Source organism: Diceros bicornis, chromosome 28 (genome assembly GCF_020826845.1).
Source record: "Diceros bicornis minor isolate mBicDic1 chromosome 28, mDicBic1.mat.cur, whole genome shotgun sequence".
Taxonomy (NCBI): Eukaryota; Metazoa; Chordata; class Mammalia; order Perissodactyla; family Rhinocerotidae; genus Diceros; species Diceros bicornis.
The window spans coordinates 38031947-38049361 of NC_080767.1; the positions used below are offsets into that span (position 1 = coordinate 38031947).

The window sequence follows — 17415 nt, forward strand, 5'->3', positions numbered from 1 at the left end:
CTGTTATCATAGGGATGGTTCCTTATTTCTCTACCTACCCTGTGTAGTGAGTGAATAAATGGTGGGTGCCAAAGTTCTCCCTCTTCATATCCTACAATTAGCGTTTAGAAAATCTCGCAAAAAGTCAGCTCCAAATTTAAGAGAATAGTAGTAGCTAAATGGTTTAGAACAAATTTAAAATTAATCTAAATCAGGTGTTGGCAAGCTTTTTCTTAAAGGACCACATCGTAAATATTTTAGGCTTTCAGGCCGTGTGGTCTCTGTCCAGCCTACTCAGCTCTGCCATTGGAGTTTGACGGCAGCATCAACAACGTGTAAACAAGTGAGTATGGCTGTGTTCCAATAACTTGTCGTTTACAGAAACAGGCAGCTGGCCCTCAGGTGTAGTTTGCCAGCCTCTGGTCTAAAATCAGCCTTGTCAAATGATTAACACTTTTCTTAATCTTCAGTCAGGGCGGTGCACAGAGGTCCCACCCCCCACCCCCCACCCCCAACCCCGTTCCTTAAACAGATCTCCCTGTCTCAGGTTCCACTATCTGACTGCCTGAGAAAGCAAACGGTTTCTAATGTTTAACCCAGAGCTGGTTGGCAGTTGGGAAGGTCGCTCTTCTTATCGTCGCTCTGTATTTTGAGGGGCAAGGAGAGCATCCTCTCCAGTTTGCTGCCCCAGGAGAATCTTAGGTAATCATGCCCCCTTGAACTTTTTTAGCTGACTCAAACAGGCCTCACTGTCCCTGCCCTCTCTAAAGGGTGGCATCCAAAACCAGAACTTTGGGTGAAGAAAGCACTGTTCTGCCATTACTGGGTGCAGAGGGCACACAAGTGACTTTGAAAATGTGCCTGCCTTTTCTAGCAGAACCTTTGATGTGTATGTAGTACTTTTTAATATAGTAGCACACTTGCTAATGTTATCTTGATGATGTTCTTGTAGGGTGAGGAAAAAGAGTTCTTGGGTGTACTATGCAGTGAATTATTTACAGGAAGATTGGAAGAGAATATTTTTATGGTCCTTTCCCAGTTTTGTTTCAGCACTTGTGGCGTAGAGCAAAGAGCAAAGGGGAAAAAGGAGTGAGGGGGAAGAATCTTTAAAAGTCCAGACTCTCAGAGAGGGAAGAGGGAGGACAGGGGCCCGTGCTAGGTAGTGGTGAGGGCCAGGGTTCTTGCTGCTGAAAGGCCTGGGCATCCGGACCACTGCCCGTGGCTCACAGCGCCTCAGGCAGGAGCCTGCAATTACCAGAGTCTCTACTTTGGAAAGAGAGAAAATGAATCTCAGAGAGCTGATACTTTCCCTGAATGGAGGGTAACAATGGGTGCTACGGGGATTGAAAAGCCAAGACTAAAACTCAATTTAGAAGGGAGAGACTGGCCTTTTACGAAGAAGGTAAAGTACATGAGGGATGTTCTTGAGCAGTAGTCTTCAGGCTGGGGTGAGTGAAGACTTCCCAGGGGTTGGGTGGGCATGGACAGGTTTAAAGAAATCCCCTTCCACTGCTTCCAATTCTGTGCACCTTCTTCCCTACGATGGAGCTCTGAGAGTTGTGTCTGGGCTGAAGGCCTGTGCTCTTTCCCATGTCCCTTTTCACATTCCCCTTCTTTGGTTTATGCTGGTATATCACCTGGGATGGTAGAGTCCTCAGACGCCTTAAAAAGGTGAGTCCAGAATTCTGGGTGGGGAATCTCATGGCAGCAAAGCATGAGAGTCTTGGTGAGAAATATTGAGGGGACGGGATCTGGTTTCGATTTTATCCAGGTGACAACCCATGGCAAAGGCCCATGCAGTCCCCTCTTCCTCTCCATCCGTCCATCTGTTTTAGGAGTACAAGTCAGAAGTGAGTGGTAGTCACGTGCGTGCATATTAACACATGCGTGTGAGCTGGAAAAAGGAAGTACAGTTTTTTTTCCTGGCAAAGTATGATATGACTGATTGGGTTGACAATTGGCTTAGCCAGCTCAGTAAAATAGACATTCTCCACAAAAATGAAGGAGCTAGATCTGCAGCAGCAATGTTACAACGAGATCTAACTGGAGCTCATATACAGTACCTGTTGTCTCCTTCGCAGCTGTTAACCTAGGGGGAAAATTCAGATGTCAAATTAAAAGGGGATTCATAGTTTTTTCAAAATTCTTTTAGGAAACGTGACCCAAAGTGGCTTACTACCCTGGCTGGTTGTGAGAACCACCCAAGGAGCTTTTAAAAACACACCTAATGGTACAGCCTTTCTAGGAAACTTAGAAAACTAAACATGCACTTCCCGTTCAGGCCACAGTTACACTCCTGGGCATTTAACCCTGAGAAAGAAAACTTATGTTCACACAAAAACCTGTGCACAAATCTTCTTAGCAGCTTTGTTTGTAATAGCCCCAAACTGAAAACAGCCCAGATGTCCTTCAGCAGGTGAATGGTTAACAAACTGGGACATCCACACCGTAGACTAGTACTCAGTGATAAAAAAGGAACATACTGTTGATACAACAACCTGGTTGGATCTCCAGGGAATTATACCTAGTGAAAAAAGCCAGTCCCGAAAGGTTACATATTGTATCATCCCATTTATATATTTTTCTAATGGAGAATAGATCAGTGATTGCTGGGGTTTAGAGATGGAGGGGGGGTGAAGGGGCCTGTACAGAATAAGGAAAGATCACTGCTGAAAGGAATCCTGGAGCCTGTCCTTATCACACACATGTCTGGAGAGTGGTAGAAGGAAGACTTGAACCTGGATCTCTGTCTCAGCTGCTGTAATAGTATGTGCTTGAAAATACGGACTCCACAGTCTGGCGAATTAGGGTTTGAATCCCAGCTCTGCCAGTTGTTAGCTGTGTGACTTTGGACAGGTTGCCTAACCTTTCTGAGCTTCTGTTTCCTCACCTTTAAAATGGAGATAATGCCTACCTCATGAGATTACCATAAGGATTATAACAAGTTATTTTCAACTTTTAAAATACCTAACTCACAATATGGAACTCATATTTCCATCAGAACTAGGTAGTACACACGTACTGTTAGAACATGTGTAATTGAAATAAAAGCTTTATGAAATATATACTCTTAGTATATATGATACACTGTTTTCTATTTCATGTATTAATAAATCTGGTCATGACCCCTAAATTGATTTCATGACCACTGGATTAAATGAAAGTGAGGCTAAATGCTGTAAATAAGTATCGTAGGCTGACTTTTCCTTTTAATTTTACTGCAGTGCTCCTCGGGTCAGGCCTCCGGCAGGCACCTGAACTGGGGAGGGCTGCAGGTGGGGTTCCTAACATCTCTGCACCTTGGAGACTAAGTCAGGTTGCTGGTCATCACGGAGCTTTCTGCTTTCCTGCTAGACTTCACGCTTCCCGAGGGCAAAGATGACCTTGCTCACCATTTCATCCCTGGGACCTGGCACAGTGCCCACACTTGAAAGGTGCCGATCTGTGGGATGAAGAATGACCAAAAGGGTTAGCATCACAGAATTAACAGTGATAGTGTTGAAACTCCCAAGATAAAGGGCAGGGAACCACGATGGGTGCGGATTCCACGTGGGCACAGGCACTTGCCGGTGCAGTTTTCTGAGAGCCCGGGTGTGGTGCACCTTCCTTGTTGTCACATGGGCCTGGTGATAGCAGCCTCTGCCTCCCAGGGCTCAGGGAGGACTCAGTGGGTTTGTGCAGGGGAGGTGTCTAGAAAAACACCTAGTGAAGCTGGTGGTGGTGGTCTTTTCCAAGTACAAAAGAATCATAGACTGCAAGTCAGAGTGACATTATTCAGATAAATGTGAATTTACTCTCACTTCAAAAAAATAATAATTTGCAAAATTAGTAACAGATTACTTGTCTAGGGACTTGCAGCTGAACTCAGCATGTCAGTGTTCTGTGGCTCTGGGGCGAGGGTGGCTGCCTCAGAACACAAGAAGCCTTTGTATTGTCCTTGGGAGAAAAGCTTTTTAAGATGCTGTGAAGACTGCAGAAACCACTGCAGCTGACTGTCTTACTGACCGTGACTGGGGCCTGGAGGGCGTCGGTCAGCCAGAGGAGACCAGCACCCAAGGAAGGGCGCAAGAGGACTGTTTTCACAGTCTGAAGAGGAAGGTTTGGTTTGTTTACTTGTTTTTCCAGTCACATAAAACTGCTGGCATTTTCTCCCAACTGCCTTCCTCGCCTGCCCCTGGTCTGCTGCCCTGCCAGGCTGTGGTGTCTGTGCCGTTACGAGGAGTAATGGGACTTTTGTTCCTTGGGCTTTTTTGAGGGAGGGATGAGGGTTAACTATTAAAATTGTTCCATATTATAAAGTTGGGTATGTTCCCCAGTGATATTTTGTTAGCATTTCTTTTGGAGGAAGAAAAATGAAGACTTTTTTCTCCTCACTAATGGGAAAAAATGTGTCCGGCCGCCTTATTTTTTTCAAAGATCATTATTGAAATTGGCAGAGTATTACTCTTCAGAAAGAATTTCTTATATTGTAGCATGAATATTTTTCTATAGGACGCTCGGTTTTCCATAGCCCAGGCGGCTTCCCATTATATGGTGTGCAAGATAACTGAGAACTGCACCTGTGCGCGTGTTTACGCGTGTGTGCCAGAATAGAGCTGTGGTGAACTTCTGAGGCAAGATGAAGCGTTGTCGACCAACGTACACCATTAGCGGAAAATGGGACTGATTTTATTCAGCATTTTTCCCTTTTTACAGTAAAATGACTGTAGTTACCATTAAATTGAACTTGATAGGTGTTCCTGTAGGCCTCCCTCATCTGACCCCTCTTCATCACGAAGACTGAGGAGCGGCCCCCGTTCGTGGAGTTGGACGTTATCAGTTTGCTGTATGAGTGCCCAGTGCCCGTCATCTGACTGCTGGTGTTTTTAGGCACCAAATGGGCATGTTTCCGCAGGGAATGGGACTTGTAGTCACCCGTGTCAGCCTGGGCTGCAGCAGTTACACGGAGGAGGGAGATGATTTGTTCCTCTTACGAGTCCACCGACTCAGAGAGTTGACCTGGATTTGAATTTGATTTCATTCTTCAGTGGTGTGGTCTCAGCAGTCCATCTGTTTGTGGGATGGTGGTGTGCACTCTTATTTTCGATCTTTGTAAGCACCTCCACTTGTCAGCAGAGCAGTTGGCTGTCAGCAGTGATACTGTATTCATGGCACCTGTGACGTGTACTTAGCTAAGAAAAAGGGTTTTCCTTCTCTTGCGATGAGCACAAAATTTCAGATGGCTTTTGACCAGAAGCCCTCTAAATGTTCTCATGAAGTTCTTTATGGTAGCGTTGCCCTTTACTCTGTTTCTGTGGCTTTTCTGGCTGAAGTATGCAAAGATCATCATCAGCCTTTTGACGTCTTTTAGCAAACAGCACAAGCAGGCCAGGAGCCACGGTCTGGCCATGTTGCCCTGTTTGGGGAAAAGGCACCTCTCCTTTGTGTTCTCGTCATTTCAAGACATTTTAGTTCCTCTGTCTTCAGTGGATTCTTTATCCCAAGAGAGGAGTTCTGACGGTGAGCAAGGATGCTGAGCTTGACTCTCAAATAGGAGCAGCTCACCAAACCTGACGGCACTCGGTCGTGGACGTCCTCCTTTGGCGTATTCTTTCATACCCACGGCCTTAGGTGGCGGGCGTTCCTCTCTCACGACGTCTAGGGGCTGTGTGTGATGAGGATTCCTTTACTAAGCTGGTAGTTGTCCAGTTTTCACATGGAGTGGGAATCGTGAACACTGCCTGTCCCAAGCGTCATATTCAGACTAGAAACACAAAAAGAAAATTTTTAAAGTCAATAAAAAACAATTCTCTTATCCCTGAGATAAGCAGATTAATAGTATATGATGTCAATATTTTGGCTGCAGACCATTATCTTGCTATTGATCCAGAAGAAATATGGTATTGACTCAGGTGCTTCGTTTACCTTTTGCTAGTGTTCTTTCTCTGTGCTTTTTCTTCTCCTTTTAAAATATCATGATCTGGTTTCTTTTCTTTTATCTGTTGTTTTTTTTTTTTTTACCAGTTCCTGTCCCGTCAGAGAATGACAGGGTTAAATTCAAGCAGAAAGGAGCAGTTGGAGTCCTGTATTTCAGATGTTAAATCATTTCACTCTTTGTTCTGAAGTTGATGTAATTGATCCTTCCCCACTTATCTCATACCTGTCCTTCTTATAACTTTCCCCAGAGATATGTTTTTGAATGCTCTTGTTAGCATATTGTAAGATTCATTCAGTTCTTGGTAATATGTTGAGGATTTATACTTTTTCATTGTCTGCTAACTGTGTTTCCTGGGCTGCATTTTCCAAAAGAGAAACACCACAGCGTCATTTTTGCTGATGGCTGGTGAAGGAGACACTCATCAATGGCTGAAAGAGGAGAAACTGGAACAAAAAGCGTAGCTAAAGTGGTTTTGTGGGAATGTGATTACAGAGTTGGTTTTCATAATAAGAGGCTGTTTGGCACTGTTGTCTCTGTGAAATGGGCCTGAAAGGCTGTTGCTCGTTCTTAGCGTCCACTGCATGTAGACTGCTACCCTAGGTCAGTGAAGAGCTCAAGGAGGGAGGAGGCTAGATCCTCTCCTTGAGATGTTGATGCTCTTGGGAGGGAAGGGAGGATGGGGGGATGCCCCGTGGCTGGCAGAACATATGTGCGTGTTCTTAGTGACTGCAGCTGCCAGGGAGCAGTCCTTAACAATGCTTCCAGCTCGGAGGTTAAATCTTCTCATTTGTTTTAAAAAGAGAAAGAAGGAACCCTGGCTATCTTTACATTGAGTTTGGATTCAGAGCAGGAGGGAGAGGGAAAGTGAGAGGGATTTAGGCAAGCAGGATTTTCTCCCAGGCCTCTCAGCATGTGGACAGTCAGATCAATTTCTTATCCTGCGTTCAGCTGGACACTGGGTTAGAGACTGTGTTGAGCAAGACGTCCCCTCCTGTTTCATATCATATAACACATTCATTTCAGCCACTGAGCCTAAATTACTGTTTGCTTTCTTTCTGCCTTTCTTTTTTTTCCCCCTGAAATGGTAAGAACTCGTGTAAGGGTCAAGTTAGTTTATCCGTGCTAATGCTTTGATTTTTCTTTTCTCTTTCTCTTTGCCACAGTAGGTAACCAGTTAGGGGCCTTGGTACATCAAAGGTAAGCAGTGGGTTATGTTTTATTATTTATTGATCATTTCTAATTGTTTATTGATCCGCCATCTGTACTAGAGTGTTAGAAAGTCAGAGGTTGAGAGTATGAAAAACCATGGGCTAGATTTCTTTGACTCAAGTTTTTTGTAGCCCTTTCCAAGACAGTGTAAGCTCAAAGGGTAAACTAATATGAGGTATTAAAAATCAGCCATTATTGTATGTAAACCTAGAAGACTTCTAGCATGTTAGAACTGCTCTTTCTGCCCACGTACATTTAATTTAAAAGGAGAGGACGTGAAATTTTCCCTCCTGGTTTGATGGTTTTCCCAGGATTTGTACTTTTTTTAATGAATCCTTCGCCTCTTCCTTTGAAAAGGTGTCTGAAGAAGTGTGAGTTGTCGGGCTTTCACAAGATCGAGCTTTTGGTACTCAAGAGACCCAGGCCTGGGAGGCCAGAAGCCTGAGGTCCACCCCTGCTGTAGTGATGGGGACTTGCTAGTGGACCTTGGATAGCTGCCCAGTTGATTTCCTGCCTCAGTTTCCCCTCACAGCCTTCCCTTAAACATTGAGGATTTAGAGAGATACAAAGACCTGGGCTTTAAAAAGACTAGTCTGTAAGATAGGATATTTATGGTCACAATGTTATCCTTCAAAAAGGATAAAATATACAAGGAACTATGCCACAGTTTCTCTTCTGTAATGGATGACATTTTGTGCTGTGCATCCGTTACTGTAACATCCTTAACCTTTGCCGGCAGTGATACAATTATATCCTCTTGTATTCTACATAAATGTTTGGGAGTTTCTAGAAATCACCAGGCATCAGTTAACCAAAAGATTCCTCCTGGTTTGTTATCTCTTTGTTTTTTAGTGACTTCATTTAAATAAAGTGGTTGTTAGTATCAAGTGTAACTTTCCTATAAAGCCATAATTAGTCAGGATTTGACTTTCCAAAATGCTTATACTTTGTGCATTAGACACATGTCGGCCTTGCATTTAGAACAGAGCTTCGTCTCCCAGGAGCTCCAAAGCAGTTCATCTTCCTACGTTTCTTCCTCCAAGAAGGTCTTCCGGAATTGTTCCTGAGGGCTGAGGAACTGCCTGAGTTTTCGTGACATTTTGTATTGTGATAGTGTTGAACCCCTTCTAGTAAATTTCCCAGTAATATTTTCTGAGAGTAGACAGCTTGTGCTACGTATGTGAGCAGCAACCTCGTGTCTACACATCCAGAAACATCTCCCAGCAGGGCCCCCGCGTCTGTTTGAGCGTGTATTAAGCCATCCGAGGCTTGGCATTACCCTACACAGTGTTACTGACGAAGAACCCCAGAAGTGCCTGAATTCAGGGAGAACTCGAATATCCCCAGAGGTAGAGAGAATCCCTGCGCACGTATAAACCTGGGGATGTAAACTCCAGGAGAACTCCGCTTGTTCCCGTCAGAATCATCCAGTGGCGAGTGCTGTTTATGCTGTTGCATTACTTCTGAGTGCTGCAGTTTCCCTAAAAACGTGCACTTTATTCAGTCCTTTCCCTGATGGGTAAAAATCCAGCTGTGTGAGAGATGTTTAAAAATGCTTACCTTTTTTTTTTTTTTAAACTACCTGCATTTAGCTTCCTCCTAAGGTACATGTTAGATTTAATTGCTTTCTGGGGTGTTGGGCAAATGGATATTGTCCACACTATACTATATGGCCAATGTGAAGGTTGGTGTGAAAGAGCTAGTGCAGTCGTTTAAAAAAAAAAAAAAAAGGCAGATAATGGATGGGCTAGCATTTAACAGAAGGACCTTGCAGAGGAAGTGAGGTAACTGCTCCGTCCTGGTCACCACTCCTGAGGCCTCTGTCGGATACTGGTTCTGTTTAGGGCTATGTCTCACCTAAAAGACATAGATAAATTAGAGGGCGGCCAGAAAACCGTAAAAAGATTGGGAAAGAAGGAATGTTGAGGAAAAGTTGAACATCTCTTCATCTAGAGAAGAGACCAAAATAAAAATCTAAGCATTCTCCAAGCCCCCAAGGATCTTTACATGGTCAGCAGTACTGAGACTAGCTGTATGAAGAAAAGGCGGTGTTAGTGGAGTTGATGGTTTCATGAAGAACTAGAGGTTTTTCCTCAGACACAAGGCGAGGGGAGGCTTGGGTGTTTTCAAGGAATTAATGCCCCAGGGGTTCATAGATGATGCTCTTTGTACATGGTTGTAGACTTGTTGGCCAAATTGGCGTGATTATTATTTTAAGCCTTTATCTTCCAACATTGCCAATATGGGAAATGTGGGGAACCTAAAATGGCTGCAAAATTCTTTATTCTGTATGTCTTTCCAAAATGTTCTTTGTTTTTAGGGCAGTAATAACAGAAGAATTCAAAGTGCCTGATAAAATGGTTGGATTTAGTGAGTATCTGCATTATCCACTTACCCCTGCTTCCCGTCTGTTCTTTTCCTTTTGCTCTCTCACTGTGAGCGTCTCTTGTAGTAGACTGCTTTGCACACCGTGTCCTCTAGAGCCCCAAAGCTCTGCAGGTCTCTCTCCAGGCCACGCTCCCCCCACTCCTCCTCTCCTCACTTCAGCTGGAGTACCCTGTATCTGTCTGCTGCGTTTCACATACGATTTCTGTGGGCTCATTGAGGCCAAGCTGACTGGTGGTGCTCTGAGTCCAGTGTAAATGTTTGTTGAATTAATTAAGTCATTCGTGCATGGTTAAACATGGAATGGGGGTGCATACTCTGACACTGTTCAATTTGTTTCAGTTATCGGCAGGGGAGGTGAGCAGATATCACGGATTCAAGCAGAATCTGGTTGCAAAATTCAGATTGCTTCAGGTAAGGGCTTTTTTTTCATAGATCTCAGTTTGGTAGAAATCAGTATTTTGCAAAGTTTTCCAGATTTGATACCTTTGCTTGTTGCTTAGAAATTTGGGGGCTTGGGTGAGTATATGTGATTGTTGTTTTCCTTGCACTTCTGGAGCTGGACTCCCAGAGGAAAACCAGAAAGACCAGGGCAGAAGCGGGCCCAGAAGTGAGGCCACCCACTGGCCTCTCGGGGAGACCCTCCGCAGTTCTGTGGCCCAGCACGGCCCCTCCCAAACACCTGCCGCTCTAGGACCTCTGTTTTCTGCACCAGAATGTTATTGCAGACATAGTGGGGCCTGGAGGAGTCCTTGGGCTTTGGGCTCGCTCCTGGGGATTGCTCACTGGCTGCCCTGGATTAGACCAGCCCTGCCCTGTGAGGGGAAGAGGCCAGCTGGGGGTTCCGGCTAAAGTAGCACATGTTAAACACAGTTCAGGGCCTTTCCCAGCTTGGTCCATTTTGACCATGCAATATGGACAGAGACAGATTGAGGAAGAAGAATTTTTATTTTATTTACAGTTTTATCATCTAATTTGAGTTTGACCTCTTTTCACAGTGGAGAGGAGGAGGTTTGGAGGACATTCAACTATAGAAATGTTCGTCATTTAAAAAGATACTTATTACAGTGTCTTGAAGGCAGTAACTGCTGTTAGGTATTTCTCCCCCTTTTTTTTTTTTTGAGTAAGAATTTTAAGAGGTGGTTTTTTTAGGAACAAAGTAAAGCGTCACATGTGGTGTTAAAAAGAAAGATTTTCCTCTCTTGTCAAATGGCCTGGAACCAGTTCCCCCTAGATGGCACTGATTTCTCAGGATATTCGTGTGATAACTGGTGATAATCCTAATGTACATATAAATAAGTTCCTTGCTACTGTACCTCAGAGCTATTTGCAAACAAATGACCATTAAACCAGTCTCCAAATGGAGAAACTGAGGAATAGTAGGTTGAGTGACTCCAACACTTACTTGCCCACAAGTGGGTCAGAAATGAAGCTGAGACTGGTAATTAGGACCAGCTCAGAAACCCCTGCCGCGTCCTCCCACCTTCCCCTGCAGGACTCACTTCTACTTTGAGAATCTAGGGTGGAGCTACCAGCTTCATCTTCTCTCCCCAAGTGGAAGCAAACTGTCTTTTTCTGGGAGCCTGGGCTTCTGCAGGGCTGGCGCAGGAACCAGCCTGGAGAGACAGCCTGTACACAGAGGCAGAGGTACACGGTTGCCCGATGCCCACCAACACACCTCATCTTCTTGATTCTTCTTATAGAGAGTTCTGGGATTCCAGAGAGGCCCTGTGTACTTACCGGAACCCCAGAAAGTATTGAGTAAGTTTATTTTATTTACTTTTTCCTTTCACTCTTCTTCCTCCTTCCCCAAATGGGGAGAAATGGAAGGGCAAAACTGTTACTGAACGCTGTCGATCTATGCTGCAGTCTGGCCACCGAGCAGATGCTTCTGTAGAGAAGGATCTGGGAGGTTGCCACGCCAGGGGAGTTTTTCTGTTACCTTAAGCACAGAAGGTATCACCTTTTTTTCAAACCCTACAGAATTTCTCACAACTGTCATAACATCTCCTTCAAAAACCAGGTTCCCACCCTGCCTGAATGCTCTAATCAACTTACTTCTTCCTTGTTAATGCCTCCTTCACCTGAGCAGGTCTGGATTAGTAAGCCTGTCACTTTGTGAACCATTGAGACTCCTGGTACCAGGTCTTTGCCTGGGGCTGACCCCATTGCTCTTCTGATGTTTGTGAACCAAATGCACTGATTCTTTGTGGCCATGGCTCCACTCAGAGGGCCGTGTGGATCGGCCAGAGCTTGTCTTGACTTTTGAGGCCCTTGCAACAGCCTTAAGACTAGCGTTGCTTTCCTACCCTGGTATACGCATGCTCAGAGCCTTGTACCAGCTGCAGGCAGGCCTCAGACATCCAAGAACCTCCTGGAGAAAGGGGATGTACTAACTTAGAGTCTGCTCACTTTGCTCTCTCAATCTACTGAAGAGCGTTGCATTTGGGGACAGGGGTGCTGAGATTATGTCTGGCTCAATAGTTAGGGCTGTTTTATTGTTTCCATTTCTCAGGGAGTCTAGATGAGTTTAAATTTTCTTGTTCTGCCGTAACGTTGCAAGCAGTGAACCAGAATAAATAGCACTGGCAGGTGTGCATTATAGGGCAAGCGGGATGGTTTTGCTGCAGTCAAGGCATTTTTCTTCCAACACAGGTTAATCTAGTACATAAGCAAAATATTAAAAAGCTAGCGTAACTGAGAAGATACACGAGGCTGATTCTATACACAAAGGCTCAAGACTACAAAAGGCAGCCTCTGTTTCCTGCCTTTCTCTTCTTTCTTCCTACTCTTCTAACCTTTCCTGCTTCCTGTTCTACCCAAGCAGTCGAGGCAATGGGGTTATAACTTTAGGAGGAAACAGTTTCATCTGCTTCAGTGCGCAGTACAGCCAGTCTGTTTAGTAGCTGAGTTCTTCCCTATTAGAGGAAACAAAAAATAGATGGTACGTGGTGATTTACAGAGTAAATACCTCATATAACAGCGAGGGGAGATTCTGGTGCAGAAAAGGAAATCGGCCGACAGATGAGCACAGTAGGCTGGGTGCACTGTTGCAGCACTGCAGCTCCTCTCCCCGCCTCAGAGACCCAGCACCAAACAGCGTCACAGGTGAGATACAGGGTCCTGAACCTGGGACGTGAAAAGTGCAAAGCAGGTGTATGTGACTGTACAGCTGGGGCAGAGCTCTGCTGCCTCCTTCTCCCACCCACTGAAACCAAACGGGCCATTCGTAGCCTGAGCTAAAAGTCAGACCAGTCTGGTTGGTTATGGAAAAGAAATTTGGAGTTTGGGAATTCAAATGATGACTACTAACCCCTGCTTTCTTTCTTCCCCTCTTTCTCGTTGCTCTCTTCTGCCCTTATTTAACAAATGTCTGTGGAGGGTATACTCTGTGAGAAGGGTTATGCTGGATTGGGGAACAGAGAGATATGCAAAGGGATCAAAGGTGGTCTTTGCCACCAGAGCAGCTGACATTCTAAGAGGAGATGAGACGTATTTGTGGAGTGAATACGAGGCACAAGTACAGGCAGAGGGCATTCTTGGAGGGGGCTGTGTTGGAACGTTGGGATTACAGTGTGTGTTGCTTTTAAATTCCAGCCCAGTAGCGTGACGGATGGCAGAGGCCTCCCGGGTTGTGGGGGCAGGAGCTGGAGCTGGATGGAGGGCTGTCTTGACTCCTTCATGCTTTTCCCCCGGTGCTGTTTCCTTTTCCTGGGTACCTAGATTATTCATTTAATGCTGCTTCTCTTCCCTCCCAAAGACAAGCCAAACGGCTCTTGGGGCAGATTGTAGACCGCTGTCGGAATGGACCTGGCTTTCATAACGACATAGACGGCAACAGCACCATCCAGGAGATTCTCATCCCCGCTTCTAAAGTTGGTCTGGTCATTGGCAAAGGAGGGGAGACAATAAAGCAGTTGCAGGTAGGTGAGCCCCTAGCAGAGCAGCCCTTAAGCAGGCCTTCATCTTCCTCCATCTGCCCGGTTTGGGAGATCTTGTCATAACTGACTTCCCCCGGCTGGGCTGGCTGTGCATCCTGCAGTGCAGAGCTCCCCTCAGGACCTCTGCCCAGGTGGTTCCACGGTTCCTCCATTGGGCAGAGATGTTCTGAACATTTACTTTGGCCGGGCCTGGTGCCAGGTATGTTGCCAGGTCCTGGGGCCCCATGAACTGGCAACAGCCATTGTGGCAGTGAAGCTCTGTTAGGATCACCTTGACCATCACACAACAACATCTCAGATAACAATACTGTGTGCAGAGCCGGGGGCTCTGAGCCACCAGCACTGCCCCTCGTTGGTTGTATTATCTTAACGTGTTCACGTACTTTTTGAAGCCTAGGAGTCCTCGTCTGTAAAGGCGGGGAAGTACCGGCCTCACCGTTGTAGTGAAGGTGAAATCATACCCGTTATTGTATGTTTATGTAAGACCCTTAGCACAGAGCCTGTTACTGAGTAAATGATACGTGAACATTAGCTGCTGTTAGCTCCAGAGTCCTTCGTCTGAAACATGTGGGCCAAACATGGTCCCGGATTTAACACTCCCAGCAGGTTCCGGGGCTGCACCCTGTTAATCAAACGTGTGTTTCTGTGGCTAAACGTGATGGTCACAGTGAGAGAAGGATGAGAAATACGCTCGCATGAGTCCAGGTTAGTTGTGCTGTGAAATTAGTCACAAACCCAGTTATTATTTCAGAGCTTTTGGGCTTTTGAAGTTGCAGTCAGGGGTTGTGATGTGCCTGTGTGCCCTCTCCTGGCCCGGTCCACTGACTGTGAAAGGCACTCTAGTGTGGACTCTAAGAGTTCAGGGTTTGGAATCCCAGAATCCAGATTTTGGTCCCTTACTCATCAGCCCTGGAACCGTGGACAGCTTATCTCAGAGACTCTTCCTCCGTGAACTAGGGAAATGGTAGCCCTTCCCTCTCCTGGCTGTGCCTAAGCTCCAACCAGATGATGCTACATAGAGTACCTAGCTCCATGCCTAGCATTTCATAGAGGTAGCTTATTTAATAGTTAGATATTCTAGGGACCAGAAAAGGAGGAGAGTTTTGGGAAATGATTTTCTGTATCACACTTGGACACTCTCTAGCATGGCCTGTATGTCAGCATTCTCAGCCCAGCTGCATGGGCCGGGTGAGAGGGCAGTGCTGTGTGGTAGGTGGGACTTGTCTTAACTGTGGACACCTTCTGACCTCGTGCAGCTTCTTGTACCACCCTATGTTCTTATTCATGACAGTGCTGTACTGGTATGTGCCCCCACAGGAGCGGACAGGTGTGAAAATGGTCATGATCCAGGATGGCCCATTGCCTACAGGAGCAGACAAGCCTCTTCGCATCACTGGAGACCCCTTTAAAGTACAGGTAGGAGAAAAACCGTGGATCAGGCAGGTCCTGGGTGTGGGGTGCCACTTGGTAGTAATTTGTAGAGCTTTAATGTCATTGAAGAAGTTACAAAACTGGATGTTCCTTTTTGAAGGTAAGCTGTTTTCCCAAGCCAAGTTTGATGATGAAAAGAATCTCGGGTTGTGCTGCCTGATACCAGAGCCGCTAGCCACATGTGGCATTTAAATCAATTCAAATTAAATAGAAATTGAGTTCCTCATTTACACTGGCCGTATTTTGAGTGCTCAAGAGCCGTATGAGGACAGTGCATATACAGAACGTTTTCATAAGTGAAGAAGGTTTTCCTGGACAGCGTAGTACTGATCAGATGCGGTTTTCGATTTGTTGACCTGTGATGCAGGCTCTGTTTGGCTTTTATTTGCCTGTTCTGTCTCCCGGCCCATTTTTGTAAGACCTCCAGCTGGGGTGGGAAGTGAGCAAAGGGGCCAGCACCACACGGGGCACATGTGTGCCCTCATAGCAAGTGTTCTGTGTCCTGGGCTCCCAGCCACAGAGGACAGCCCCGGTTGCTGAAAGCAGTCAGGGGCTTAGTTGTAAATCACCTGGGATGGTTCTACCCTCCAGCTCCTCCTGTGAGCAGGAGTGTGAGTGGGCGGTGGCTCTAGGTTTGTGTCTGTCCCCGGGAAATATGCATGCTCTCTCTGTCACCTGCTGCAGCCTGCCTCACCTCCGCTGCATTTAGAGTAGCCCAGGGTGGCGCACCTGGTCCCTCAGCAACAGCTACTCCACCGGGGGAGCTTTGGGGCTTTGATCTAGTGGAGGTTACCAGTCTCCGGCAAAATACTTCGCCCAATTCTTGACGCTGTCATTTGGCTGACCTCAAACTGATATCATTGGTAGTTTTTTCTTGTCAGATACATATGTAAAATAATGGTCTTAAAACGGGATTGAGAGCCTGGGATTAAAATGGTTTCTTTCCTTAGCCTCCAGTCATGATGCAGCCCCTCACCCCCTGCAGGCCAGGGCCCCCGAGTGCCTCCTCCCCAGAGTTGCTAAGCCCTCTGGAGGTGAACAGGTGGGCTTTTTAAAAGTCACATTGCGTGATCTTTTCTCACTTTGCTCGTACAGTCCGGCCTCTGGACTCCACGCTGTGACGGTGTAGAACTCTTCAGGAAGGAGCTGGAGAGCCAGTGTGCTGGAGCGCTGTGCTGGACTGCGGAGTGCCTGCCTCCCGGCGGCCCTCCCACTACCTTCTCTACTGGGGCCTTTGGTTTTATCTTTTGTAGAAAAAAATAACTGACTAAAGAGCTTATTTCATTGATGTTTCATGAATTTGCAGGAAATAACTATAGCAAAAGGTTTTCAGTATTTTTTATTATAAAACTTTCGTGTGTTGGGGCCGACCTGGTGGCATAGTGGCTAAGATTGTTCGCTCCACTTCGGTGGCCCGGGGTTCGCAGGTTCAGATCCCAGGCACGGACCTACACACTGCTTGTCAAGCCATGCTGTGGCGGCGTCCCACATAAAGTAGAGGAAGATGGGCACAGATGTTAGCCCAGGGCCAGTCTTCCTCAGCAAAAAGAGGAGGATTGGCCACAGATGTTAGCTCAGGGCTAATCTTGCTTGCCAAAAAAAAAAACCTACGTGTATTCCACATTTTTTATTTGGTAAAAGCTGTTTGCTGTGTTTAGGGTAAATTGTTGTTTGCTTTCTTTCCCTACCTTTTTATTATGAAAACCTTCAAACATACAGAAAAGTTGAAAAGATAGTACAGTGAACATTGTATTCCCTCATCCTTCCTATCATTTTGCCATTTGTGTGTGTTTCATTCTTTATCTTTTTGCTTTACCATGTGTAAGTAAGTGGCAGATATTATGACTCTCCACCCCTAAATCCTGCAGCATATGTCTCCTAAGAATCAGAACTTTGTTCTACAAAACCACGCCTAAGAAAATTAACAGTAATCACACAACATCATTAATAGCCAGTCCGTGTTCAGATTTCTCCACATGTCCTGAGACTCTAACTGCTGTTTTGGTTTGGTGTGATTTGATTTTTCCAGAACCAGGACTCACTCTAGGTTCCCACATTCCCTTGAGTTGTCATGTACAGTTGATCATTAGTGCAGATTCACCTGGGGCTGGTGCTGGGTGTGGGCAGGCACACGTGTGGGGTGCGCTGACATAAGGGCTTTCTTTGGGGAGAGGACGCTGACTGTGCCTTGGAGACCGTCAGCTTCGGGAGGTGGGTAGTCTTGCCGGTCGGTGATTGAGACATTGGAGCTCTGAGTGCTGGAAGGTATTTTCAGGCTCCCAGCTGCTCTTTCCCGCTCACCTCCCTGGAGCTCCTCTGCGGAGGGACAGCTTGGTCGTATCTTCTTTTTCATGGAACCTGCCCACTGTCAGAGCTCTCAGAAAACCCGCCCCTCGCTAGAAAGAAACACCACACCAGAAATGCCTCGGGGTGATCGTAACCAGGTTCTGACCGAGCACGAATGTGTTGACCCAGCTGTGGCTTAAAAGAGGGAGTGCCCTTATCTGTGTGGACATTCTGGGTGATGTGAAGAACATGTCATTTAAGATTTGA

General features: G+C 46.0%; 1 protein-coding gene across 5 annotated transcripts in view; it reads left to right on the top strand.

Annotated features, from left to right (window-relative positions):
• FUBP3 (far upstream element binding protein 3) overlaps window positions 1–17415 on the top strand; it is a 49240-nt gene that overhangs the window by 15461 nt on the left and 16364 nt on the right. For 4 of the 5 annotated variants that reach the window (XM_058524298.1, XM_058524301.1, XM_058524302.1 and 1 more), the window contains exons 3-8: window positions 7060–7093; window positions 9426–9475; window positions 9833–9904; window positions 11194–11251; window positions 13251–13413; window positions 14749–14847. In XM_058524298.1, the coding sequence (XP_058380281.1) occupies window positions 7060–7093; window positions 9426–9475; window positions 9833–9904; window positions 11194–11251; window positions 13251–13413; window positions 14749–14847 (476 nt within the window). The remainder of the gene's footprint in view (window positions 1–7059; window positions 7094–9425; window positions 9476–9832; window positions 9905–11193; window positions 11252–13250; window positions 13414–14748; window positions 14848–17415) is intronic. The other variant, XM_058524299.1, reaches the window with a different exon arrangement.